Source organism: Miniopterus natalensis, chromosome 6 (genome assembly GCF_054644295.1).
Source record: "Miniopterus natalensis isolate mMinNat1 chromosome 6, mMinNat1.hap1, whole genome shotgun sequence".
NCBI classification, from domain to species: domain Eukaryota; kingdom Metazoa; phylum Chordata; class Mammalia; order Chiroptera; family Miniopteridae; genus Miniopterus; species Miniopterus natalensis.
The window spans coordinates 12,600,585-12,613,356 of NC_142086.1; the positions used below are offsets into that span (position 1 = coordinate 12,600,585).

Below are 12,772 nucleotides of genomic sequence, written 5' to 3' on the forward strand. Positions count from 1 at the left end.
GCATGTGAAAGTGAAGGAAATAAACCGACCTCTAGTGAATTCAAATTTTAATCTTTATTTATTTATTTATTTATTTATTTATTTATTTATTTATTAATTTATTATTATTTTTAATCTTCACCTTAGGATATTTTTTTCCATTGCTTTTCAGAGACAGTGGAAGGGGGAGAGAGAGAGAGAGAGGGGGAGAGGGAGAGAGAGAGAGAGAGAAATAGATGTGAGAGAAACTCATCGATTGGTTGCCTCCCCCACACACCCCCACTCAGGCTGGGGATCGAGCCTGCAACCGAGCCTGCAGCGTGTCCTTGGCCAGAATCGAACCCCAGACCCTTCAGTCCACAGATTGACGCTCTAAACCACTGAGCAAAACCAGCTAGGGCTCTTTATGACTATTTCAATTATGGTGCCACTCACTGAGCTAGGAGACCCATGGAGAGGAGCCAATTTAATCATTCAATAAAAATTCTTGAGGACTTATGTAGTCCAGGAATTGCACAAAAAATTGGGGATAAAATTTTGGACAAGTTATATTTTTGTCTTTATATAACTTTTCTAGTGGAGCAGATACACTTTATCGATATATAATACAAATAAAATGATGTCAGCCATTTTTCTATTCGAACAATTTTTAATGACTATCCACATGGAACTAGGCACTGTGCTAAGTGGTGAGGCTGCTGTGATGCGAAAAACAGACCTGGTCCTTTCCTCCTTAAGCTTACAGCCTAATGAAGGGTGTACATGTAATTAAATAATTATAAAAATATGTAAATAAAATCTGTCCATGAAAAATGTCTTGAGGCACATTACAGTGTGTAAGGAAACATAAAATTGGGGCCACTGAAAGGCTCTTTAAGGATGTTCTGTACTTCTTGGCTGAGGCCTGCATGGTGAGCTGGAGTCAGTCTGCTTGGCTGTTTTCCAGGCAGAGAAAGGGATCCTGAGCAGGAGGGAGCATAGGCCATTTCAGGGAGCGCATTATGTCTGTAAATAGGGGCAGGGGGAGAGCTAGAGAACACCTAGATTTTGTGGGAACTAGGTTTGTAGGACATGCTTCTGGATTTGTATTTTATTCACTGGGAAAATGAAGACCGCCGACCTGTTTTAACTGAGGCAATCAGGTTGGGCGGGATTGGATTTTCATTTTGGAAAAACAATTGACCACAGTGGAGTGGAAGCAAGAAAGACAAGGTGCTGTTGCAAGAATATGGGCAAGAGGCAGCCCTGAGATAGTGTTTGCAGGGGAGGCGGAGAAATGAGAATGAATTCAAAGCAGACTCAGGATATTTCACAGGTACAGTGAGGGGGAATTGATGCTACACTGAATGCGGGGTTGAAAGGGATTATAATATCAAGGGTGAATCCTAGTTGTCTGGTTTGGGCAACAAGCAGTGGTGCAAATTAAAATGGTAAGGAAATTTGTAAATTTTAGGATTCCTTTTTATGAGAGGTAGGTGTTGGGGAAAGTGTCATTTAGATTTAACCTACTGAGCTTCAGGCATCCCTGAGGTATCTAAGTAGATATCCAGGGCCAATAACTGTGGGTATATGTGTCTGGATCCAGCAGGCAGGACTCAGCTGGGGGCGGAGATTTGGTGCCACAAGCAAAGATATTTGAAACCACTGGAGTGGATGTGAATTTGTGGAGGAAGACAACACATTCCCATCTGGATATGCTGACTTTGAAGTATCTCTGAGAAATCGAGATAAACTTTTGGATAAAATTTAGAGACATAACCAATGACATATCCTGTGAGAGAGGAGGTAGTAACTCAGCTAGGTGGGCACAGAAATGAACTTTGAGAGCAGTGATAATGAACATTTTGGGGAAAACGTGGACTTTTCATCTCTCTGACTAGTTGTGTAGGTTGTGGAGATTGAAAAGGAGAGGAGGCAGGGATAAATATAAGTTGGCACCAGTGCTGGGTGCCCACTGGTCGCACTTTGGCTGTTCTATGTGTGATTGTCACTTTTGCGTAAGCAAAACATTGCCTCAAAGGAGAAAATTATCTCATCAGATTTTTAAAAAATTCTCTCTTTCCTTCCTCCCCTCCCCTCTTTCTCCTCTCATTTTCCCTCCCCCCCACCTTCCCCCTCTCCCCTTCCTCCTCCCCCCTTCCTTCTCCTCATTTCCCTTGGAGTTGCCTTTGGGGTCAGCAGACCCTGTTGGCATGATGCCAGGGCCGCCTGTTTCTGGCACATGGGGATGAAGAGTTGAGTAGAGGGGTACAGAGCACTGGCATGGCTGTGTTTGCATTCCAGCTTTGCATTCACTTGCTTGGGAAAGGCACTCATACACTCTGTTTTCTTACCTGTATGTAAAATAGTAATACTAATATTACTAATAAAAGAAGTGGTGGAGATCATTAAATGATATCAAGTGTGAAAAGCTTTATTACAGTTCTGAGTACATTGTAAATGCTCAGGAAATTGTACTTATTGACTATTAAATTTATTTTTCTTTTGAACCTCAGGCTTTTATAATTATTTCTTTAATTCACAAATACTTGATAAAGTGGCACAGAACAATAAAGAATTATTAAGAAACTGTGATAGTTGTTCAGGTGTCTAAAAAAAGAAGCATAAAATGACTTCTCTAATTTTAGACAAATGAACAACTAAACACCTAGTCAGAAAGATAAAATGTCCATGTTTTCCCCAAAAAGTATTTCCAAAATATTGTGTATGGGGATGCAAATATTATTTTTTTGTTTTAAATTGCTGTTTAAATTATTTTAATAAGTACTTTAAGCAAACATTTATTGTTTGGCTTTTTCCTATAAGACTGGTCTCTATCTTGCATTGTTAATATTATATTGATTTTAGAGTTAAATTATATTTCAAATTACTGTTACGCTAAGTATGACAAATTTTCCATTTAGGAAGAATAAAGTGTTTGGTAACCTTCAAGAAGTCAAGATTCTTGCTGAGTTTTTAAATGATGTTGTTAATATTTCACACATTGGTTTGACGTACCATCGGCGCTCTAACCAGCAGTGTTCCACATGCGAATACAGCATCCAGAGTCTCACGTTAAAATCACTTACATATCCAGAAAGGTAAGAAAATCAAATTTAAATTTAAATACATCGTCTTTTAAACTTGAAAGTATTGGCCTGCTAAAAAATGGTTTAAGAATTCATGTACTCAAATATCTGTTTATTGTGTATTTCAAATGATATTTTATTGGAATATCTAAAAGGTATAAAATGCATTTTGTTTTTTGGTTTGGCTGAGATTCATTTGGAATCATGTTACCCAAGCAAGGAAATACACACACAATTACTTTCTAAAACACAACAAAAATGAAAAAAGGAAGAGAAATGTCTGCCGTAGAAGTTTATCAATAATTTCTTATATATATATATTTACAGAGTGGTTTCCAGTCTTTTTATACAATCCTTTAGATGAGGTCCAATGGCTGAAAACTCTATAATGAGACATATGCTTACAGAAGATATATATAAATCATTACAATTTTCAATGATCTTTTCTTTCACCTAATTTACTACTCTTTTGTGAAGAGAAATGTTCATTTTTATCTGCTGCGTCTAAGATTCTCCAGATTACTGGAGATTCAACCCCAAGAATATACTGACAGGAGTGAGACTCTGGCACATGTACAATAACAGCTTGAGGAGGATCTGACTCTGTGCTTTAATTTCATAGTCACCTGTCTTGGTTTGTCAGTAACATCACAAAAATCCCCATTCCAAAAACTGTGACACCATCATTATTGTGTAGGTGCCATTTTTAAAAAACAATAGATTCTGCCAGTATTTTTCTAAGCCCATTTAATATGCTGTTCTTGGTTTCGCATCCTCCCAGCCAAAGAGGTTTTCCCACTACCCTTGTCCACATGGTGTGGATGTACATGCTCACCATGGCAGAATCCATATTTCCACAAAAACACCCATGTGAAAGCACTAAGAACCGCCAAGAGGTCTTTAATGGGCTGAGCATCTCCCAGCTTTGAATATGTGAGGTGCTTTGTTGGTGGGAATCAACCGAGCGCCAACAGCGTGGGTTGTGGATTGCTAGAAATCTCTTGTCTTCAGTCAATTGTAGCACTTCATCTTTATTTCTCTTTATGTTTCTGTATTAACATATTTGATTTCCTAATTGCCTTTCTATGAATGTTGAAATTAGTAAATAAGAATTTTTGAAGAATAAAAATAATAAATAATAAGAAATTCATTTAGTTGACATATCGATAGAGTTGGGAAAATTCTTTGAAGTGAAAGTTATTTTGTAACTTTTGGTATAAGAATATTTAGTAATTCAAAAGTCATTAAGTCAGATGGAAAAAATTTTACATTCCCTGTAGCTTACATCCCCTGTTTCTGGCATTTAGATGTAAAGGATTCATACTACCCAGGAATAAAGCCTTTTTCCTGTATATCATTAATGGAAAGAGAAACGAAAGAGATACCTCCATAGTGTAGAAGAAGTATATAATGTAGAAGTATGAAGTATATAATAGGATAATTTTACTGTCCTTTTCCTTTGAGTGAAATACTTACAAAAATATGAGAATATATGGATATTCTTAGTTAAGAATATTAGCAACATCATTCCCTGACAAAGTATATTGCTGGGGTGTGTGTGTTATGGGGTTATATTTGAAAGACTAAAGGTTTGAATGGCATTGGTCCACTTAACACATGGATAATTTTTTAAAAATAAATATATTGGAAAAGTTTTTGAAAATTTGTGACAATGTGAAAAAACTGCAGATGAATCACATATCCTAAAAATAAAATTAAAAAATTAAAATTTAGGTATGTCATGCATGCATAAAATATACATAAGTATTTTCCCCCTTATGATTTTCCTAATATTTTCTTTTTTCTAGCTTACTTTATTGCAAGAATACAGTACATAATACATATATCATACATAATATGTGTTAATTGACTGCTTATGTTATCAGTAGTTAAGTTTTGGGAGAGTTAAAAGTTAAACACAGATCTTTGACTGCTCAGGGGATCTGCACTCCTGGAACCCCTGCATTATTCAAGGAACAACTTTATTATTATTTTTTAATATATATTACTGATTTCAGAGAGAGGAAGGGAGAGGGAGAGAGAGAGATAGAAACATCAGTGATGAGAGAGTCATTGATGGGCTGCCTCCTGCACGCCCCTGGCTGGGGATGGAGCCCGCAACCTGGACATGTGCCCTGACCGGGAATCGTACCGCGATCTCTTGGATCAAAGGTCAACGCTCAACTGCTGAGCCACACCCAGCTGGGCAGAACAACTCTATTTTTATGGTCCTCACTAGCTAGATTTTAAAGAAGCCATGGTTGTTGCATGATTATATTTTCCTGTTCTCCCCCATCAATACCTCTGTGAGCATAAGAAGGGTGACTACGCCCAATATATGGTGATGGAAGATGGTTTGACTTGGGTTGTGGGCACACAGTTCAATATACAGATCTTGTATCATGCAAATGTACACATGAAGCCTATATGATCCTATCAACCATTGTCATCCCAATACATTTAATAATTTTTAAAAAGCCATAAATAAAGAGAGGTGAGTATGAACAGTGAAGCTAGAGGCTGTAGCTTACATCCCCTGTTTCTGGCATTTAGATGTAAAGGATTCATACTACCCAGGAACAAAGTCTTCTTCCTGTGTATCATTCATGGAAAGAGAAACAAAAGAGATACCTCCACAGTGTAGAAGAAGTATATAATGTAAATTGTGGCCAGGCACCAGGAATTTAGCTAGAACCTTTGTACATAAACAGCACAGGAGCTTAAAGTGAGAAAGATAAATTTGGCTTTGTACATGTGAACAGTAAAAGGAACCAAGGGTAATCCATCCTGTGTCTGTGGACGAATGCCGGGACTGGATAGTTTTCTCATTACTTAAATCTTTGTGGAATCATGCAGCTTAGTCCCTGAAATAGCTTCAAGGGTCACTATTCACAGATAACCATATGATCATAATGTGCTTGAAGCTTTGCAACATCATCAATCTGGTGATAAGCAATTTCCCCTTTGTAACCATAAGTCAATGGCTGCCATCTTCTGTGGGATATTCAGCTGAGTTATTGTTGGATACCTCATTTCCCCCAGTGTTTGCTTGACATAAGCACTGGCTATGCATAGACAACGATCTGCACTTTGAAGTTTCCTTGTTTTATATTCACACATTGTATGTGGGAAACGTATTTATACGTTTTATGTTGACTGGTAGTAGAGAGCGCGATAAAAACTACCCGCAAACAATGTGTTCATAGGAGAAATATCAAGGAGAAGGGGCATTTTCAAATCTTCCACCTCACCTTATGATGTTCACTCCTTGATGCAGAACGTTGGTGAGCCTCCAGACAGCCATTGCCTTCTCTGAGCATTTCTCTTCTTTAAGTGACTTATTATCAGGGAAAGGAAATGCAGACAGATGTGACCACTGTTATATTTGACTCATTGCCTTCTCAATCATGTTTTACATAAAGGAACGTTATATACAACTCACTTAGTAGGGTGAAATCATAGGGATAAGCTAAGAGCAAAACGTAAGCATGCACGTAATTTTAATTTTTATGTGAAATCTAAATAGTGGATAGACTATGAAAATTTACTAAATTTACAAAATGTAGATACAATTGTTTTCTACCCAAGAGGAAAAAAACCTAAAATACCTTGTAGGTGTTAAACAAAATTCTTATCATTCCCTGCTGGCTGGAGATGCTAACAGATGCTTGGATGAAATGTATGCTTTAAGTTTAATTACCTACATAATTGTCATAACCATTTAGTTGCTTTTTCTGTTTAGATCTGTCCAAACAGATAAAGTGCAATTAATGAGAATCAGCACTGCCAAATTGTTGGGAACATGAGTTATAAAAATGTGATGCCTTATGGTATAGATTAAACCGTGTAAGCACTCAGCCAGTAATTCTCTTTGCACCTACTGTGATAGACGGCAACCGAGTTCTCGGCTAGGTTTTTCCAGCAAGCAGGGCTTTCAAATTTAGGGACTAAGAAGGACATTCACAGTGGAGGTGACCTGGTATAAATTCCTGAGAAAAGTTGGACTAAAGCTACCTTTGGAAACTTAGCAGTAAAAAGTACTCCTTTAGGCATACAGTTCCATGAGTTTTGATAAATTCATAGCCATGAAACCCCCACCACAATCAAGATCCAGAACGCTTCCATCAGTCACAGGAACTGCCCTTCGCTGCTGCTTTATTTTCAGCCTCATTCCCCACTCCTACTCCCTGGCAGTCACTGTACCTGGTTTCACCCTTTCTCAAACAGTATGTAAGTGGAATCATGAGTACGTAGCCTTTCAAGTACGGCTTTTTTCACTTAGCTTCATACATTTCAAATGTATCCATGTTGTTTCCTACATCAATGGAATGTTATGGGTGAATGGTATATTCTATGTATGGATACGCCAGAGTTCATTTATCCATTCACCAGTTGGAGGACATATGGTTTGTTCACAGTTTTTGATATCTGTCTCTGGATAAAGCCAACATAAATATTTGCATGCAGATTTTCATGTGAACGCAAGTTTTTATTTCTGTTGGATAAATACCTATCAGTGAGATTGCTGGGTCATATTGAAACTGCCATAACTGCCAGACTGTTATTTTAAGTGATTGTACATTTTCATTTCCACTGGCATTTATCAGAATTCCACTGTACTCCTGCACCAAAAACTACACTTTCACCAGTTTTATTGTTTTTGTTTTTATTTTTACTATTCTAATAGGTGTATTGAGGTCTCCTTGTGCTTTTAATTTGCATTTCTCTAACGACAAGTTATGGTGATGACCTCTGCCATTTTATTAAGGGTATTTACATCTTGTAATTTAATGTGATTATTAATGTGGTTGCGTTTAAATTTATCATCTTGCTATTTTGTTTTCGATTTTTCTCATCTGTTCTTTTTCTTTGTTTCCATTTTTCTCATCATCTGCCTTCTTTTGTATAAATTGAGAAGCCTTACACTTCCACTTTAGCTCCTTTGTAGGTTTATTATCTATCACTCTTTTTGAAAATTAGTTTAAAGGTTTTTCTTTGGATTTATATTATTATCTTTAATTTACTGCAGCCTACCTTCAGGTGAATTTTACCACTGTGCAACATATAACATAAAAACTCTATAGTAATATAATTCCATTTCTTTTATTCTAACTTTTGTTTTGTTGTTGGCATATATTTTGCTTGTATATATGCTAAAAATTTTATTGAAAAATGTATCATTTTTTAAAGAGTCAAGCTATTAAAGAGATTATAAATAATTAGGAAAATTCATATATTTATCCACTTAGTTACCATTTCTGGTGCAATTCTTAAACCTTATGTAGATACATTTTTTTTCATTTGGTATAATTTATCTCTTGAGAAGGAGTTCCTTTAAGATGTTTTTGTTAGTGTGGTTGTGAATTTTGTCAGATTTTTGAACCTGAAAAAGCTTTCTGATGACTTCATTTTAAAAGATAATTTATCTGGTTATAGAATTCTAGTTTGACAGTTTTTGTTGTTGTTGTTGTTGTTTTTACTTTGACTACTTTAAAAATATTACTGTACTGTCTTCTATCATGCATTTATCCTGATGAGAAATCTGTCACTATCCTTTGTTCCTATGATGAAAATATGCCATTTTTCTTTGGGTAGTTTTAAGATTTTCTCATCACTGATATTAAATATTTTTATTGTGATGTGACGTAATTTTATTTATACCACTTGTGTTTGGAGTTTGTTGACCTCCTTGGGCCTGGTGAGCTTATAGATTTCATCAAATTTTATTAAAAAAAATTCTCACTCTTTTTTGAAATATCTTTTTCTGTGTCCCTTCTTTCTCCTCTCCTTTTGGGGACTCCTATTTCAAGTTTCTTAGGCTGCTTGGAATTATCCCACAACTCACTGATGGTTTGTTAATTTTTTAATTTTATTTTCCTCTTTCATTTTATTTTGAATATATTTAGTTTTTATGTCTTTAAGATCATTATTCTTTTCTTCTATAATGCCTAATCAGATATGAATCTCATCCAGGGTACTTTTCATATTAGACATTGTAGTTTTCTTCTCTGGAAGTTTGAGTTGTTTTTTGTTTTTGTTTTTTAAATAACTCTTATGTCTCTCCTGAACTACTTGAATACATGGAATACAATTATAACAATTCTTTTAGTGCCCTTGACTGCCAATTCTTACATCTGTGCTAGCTCTAGATTGGTTTCAATTATTTGACCATCAAGTGGGTCCATTTCCCTGCTTTTTTGCATGCTTGGTAATTCTTGATTAGATGCCAGGCATTGTGCATTTTATCACATTGAGTGCTTTATAATTTTGTATTTCTATGAATATTCTTTAGGCTATTCTCAAGATGCTCTTAACTTACCTACAAACAAGTTGACTCTTTCAGGTCCCACTTTCAAGATTGATTAGGCAGGCCTGACGCAGTGCTCAGATTTATGTTTCCTATCCCCACTATTGACACACGACCTTTCTATGCATTTCATCAGCGACCTGTGAGTGATCGGTTTTTCCCAACTGGCATGCAGGAGCAGGCACCAGTGTTAGTGCTGGAAACTTTCTCCTAAGTAAAATTTTAAATGAATGTTAGATGCATAGATGTGCTGATATGTTGTACAAAAGCCATAGGGAGAATTTTCAAAGTATATTTCTTGTAAATAATGTATATTTCTTGTAAACTGGTTTAATATATATGGATTAAGACAAAATTAAACTAATTTTGTTTGAATTTAAGAGATATTTATTATCACTGAATTTTTTCCTATTATTTTATTGGTTTGTACTTTATCAATGTAATGTGTTTATTTCTGCTAACTTGTGGTAAACAAAACATTAAAATGCAATATTAATTTCTTTTTGAAATTAAAAGAAGCGTAATATTCTTCTTCCCATGGTAGCTCAACATAAACCACAGATTTTCTTATAAATTATAGGTTTTTAAAAATCATTTTTATTGCCTGGGGAGAGAAACTGTTGATAACATAGAATAAATTATGTCAAAATTAGATTCATGACAGTAGGACTAGATTAGCTTTTCACCACATAAAAACAAACAAGCTTAATTTTCCTCATATGTATTGGTAAAATTTAACTTTGTAAGCACTATTAACCTGCCTAAACTGTTTTGTAATGCTTGTAGAGGCTTTGTACAGTGTGAAACACTTAATTAAAAATATGCATTTAGTAAATTACTAATTGAAGATATTTCAATGGTACCAGGGTTGAGAGCTTTTATATTACTGTAGAAAAGAAAAACACACTTACCCTAATATTATGTTATAAATATGTGAATAGCAGAATTACTTAATAGCAGAATTACTAAACTTACTTATCTATTAGAAAGTTTAATGACACACTTGTCCTACTATGGCAAGTTAAAAAACAAGGTGGAGCCCTGGTCAGGTGGCACAGTTGGTTGGTATTTTGTGGTTTGATTTTTGGTCAGGGTACATACCTAGGTTTTGGGTCCAATTCCCAGTTGGGGTCCTTATGGGAGGCAACCGATTGCTGTTTCTTTCACAACGATGTTTGTCTCTCTCTCTCTCTCTCTCTCTGTCTCTCTCTGTCTCTCTCTCTCAAATCAATAGAAAAACATATCTTCAGGTGAGAAATTTAAAGAAAAGAAATGAGTTGGAGGGAGATCCAGAACACTGAAGGCACATTCAGAGAATAAGGAATGTGGCAGGATAAATAATTGATGCAAGTAAAGATACATTTGGGTGGGAGAGTGGTAAAGTCATTTCTCTACTTATTTCTTAATAATGGAGAAAGGACAAGTCTGATTTTTCAATTACATTCTGATCTCTGATAATGTAATAAAAAGATATTTCTGCTAACATCTAAAAAATCTTATGAGCCCGGCCGGGCGTGGCTCAGCGGTTGAGCATCGACCTAGGATCCAGGCGATCAGGGTTCGATTCCCGGTCAGGGCACATGCCTGGGTTGTGCGCTGCAGGCTATCAATGACTCTCGCATCATTGATGTTTCTGTCTCTCTCTTCCTCTCCTTTCCTCTCTCTGAAATCAATAAAGATATATTTTAAAAATCAATAAATAAAAAATCTTATGAGGTTAGAGTACTATCATTTTACATTTACTGCTATACTATAAACATTAAAATTCTAACATACCTTTGTTATCTTAAATGCAAAGTACTGTAGTATTTTATATCAACTTTTGTAATTAAATATGAATGTCTATATTTTATCGCTTTCAAATACATTAACAGAAATAGAAAATTGGCTTATTTTAAAATTGAATAATTTAACCTAAAAATTCTGTTGAATCTTTTAAAAACATATTCAGTGATGTCTTAACCAAGCTAGCAGAAGACGGGAGCAATGTCTTCTTCTTGAACTAGAAAAGTGCATATGACAAATAAAGGTGAACTACCAGCACCTGTGATGTTGAACTGCTCCTTTTTCCTTAACTAAGTTACTATTGCTGATACAGAAAATTTCTATTTATTGCTACCATTTTTTTCTTTAGTTCCTTTTCTGAACCTTTACTAACCTTGTCTTATTCTAGTTAATTACCTTTTTGACATTTTCAAGACGTTAATAGGAAGATAACTAGATAAGATGCCTGATTTACCAGTTACTTGACTTTTCAGAAATCTTCAAATACTAACTACACAATATCTCCAAGATATAGAATAATCTACACATTATTATTTCCATTTTAGTAGGTGGCAAAGAGAATTGATTAAATCATTTTGGCAACATTTGCCTGTGCAGTTCAGATCAACTCACCCGTGTTGACTATCAGAGTCAGAAGAGGAGGCCTAGCCACTGAGTTAAGTTCAGGTTTCAATTATTTCAGTATCTAATAATATCTCCCATATATTGTAAATATTCCAATGAAACAACAAAGAGAGAAGCTGAAACACACAGAGTACTTTTTTTTTCTTTCACAAACACTGTGTCTACTTCATCCCATTATAGCCCAATAACAGAGTGGAAACCATCATCTAGGTTTGTTCCAACTCCCAGAATTTGGAGAACTAATTAGTTATAGACATAAAATATTCTGACATTAATGAGAAGAAAAGAAACTTTTTTGTTATACTAACAGTTATTTTTTCCTTTCCCCTTTTCTCTCTCACAGACCACCACTCTGCAAGCATGAGATTGTACTTAAAGAAAATGAGGAAATATGTCTCCATGTACATACCTGCTCAGCAGAGGAACTATAACATGCCTTCTTCCATCAACTGTAGCAACTCGTTTGTGAAGTAAAGAAGTTCTAGATGGGAACAGTGTAATCAGTATTTCTTTTAGAATGCATTGTTCAATCTGGGATTCAGAGATTTCTACTTCTTAAATAAATTTTTAAGAATAAAAAATAGAGAAAATGTAAAATATTCACATGGTAAAGCATTCTGAATACATTCTAAAAGCTGTTTATTTCGGTTACCTCAATCAACTGTTTCCCTTAATTACTTGTTATTAATTGATAATATGTCTTTAGGAAAAAAGAGAAGCTTTTTGCTTCAATACACCATCTAAACAGTCTCTATTTCTCAGACTGCAGTGGTAAAATAATGAATGTTTTTTATCGTAAATTTGTCACTTGGAGAAGTCATTTGGATTAATGCAAATCTTAAAATCATAAACACCTTCTGTTTAGTGATCTATATAGCAGTTTTGTAATGCTTTGTAAATAAAGACTTTGTTTCTATGGAGCATAATAATCTATGGGTCCATAATGTTTAAAGTCAAATTTTGGGTCCAGTACTACTAATGGTGTTATCATGAGTAATTAAATTTACCT

General features: G+C 35.2%; 1 protein-coding gene across 1 annotated transcript in view; it reads left to right on the top strand.

Annotated features, from left to right (window-relative positions):
- LIPI (lipase I) overlaps window positions 1-12,194 on the top strand; it is a 40,788-nt gene extending 28,594 nt beyond the window's left edge. The window contains exons 9-10 of the mRNA XM_087818516.1: window positions 2,883-3,059; window positions 12,107-12,194. Coding sequence (XP_087674642.1) covers window positions 2,883-3,059; window positions 12,107-12,194 — 265 coding nt within the window. The remainder of the gene's footprint in view (window positions 1-2,882; window positions 3,060-12,106) is intronic.
- Window positions 12,195-12,772: the final 578 nt, after the last annotated feature.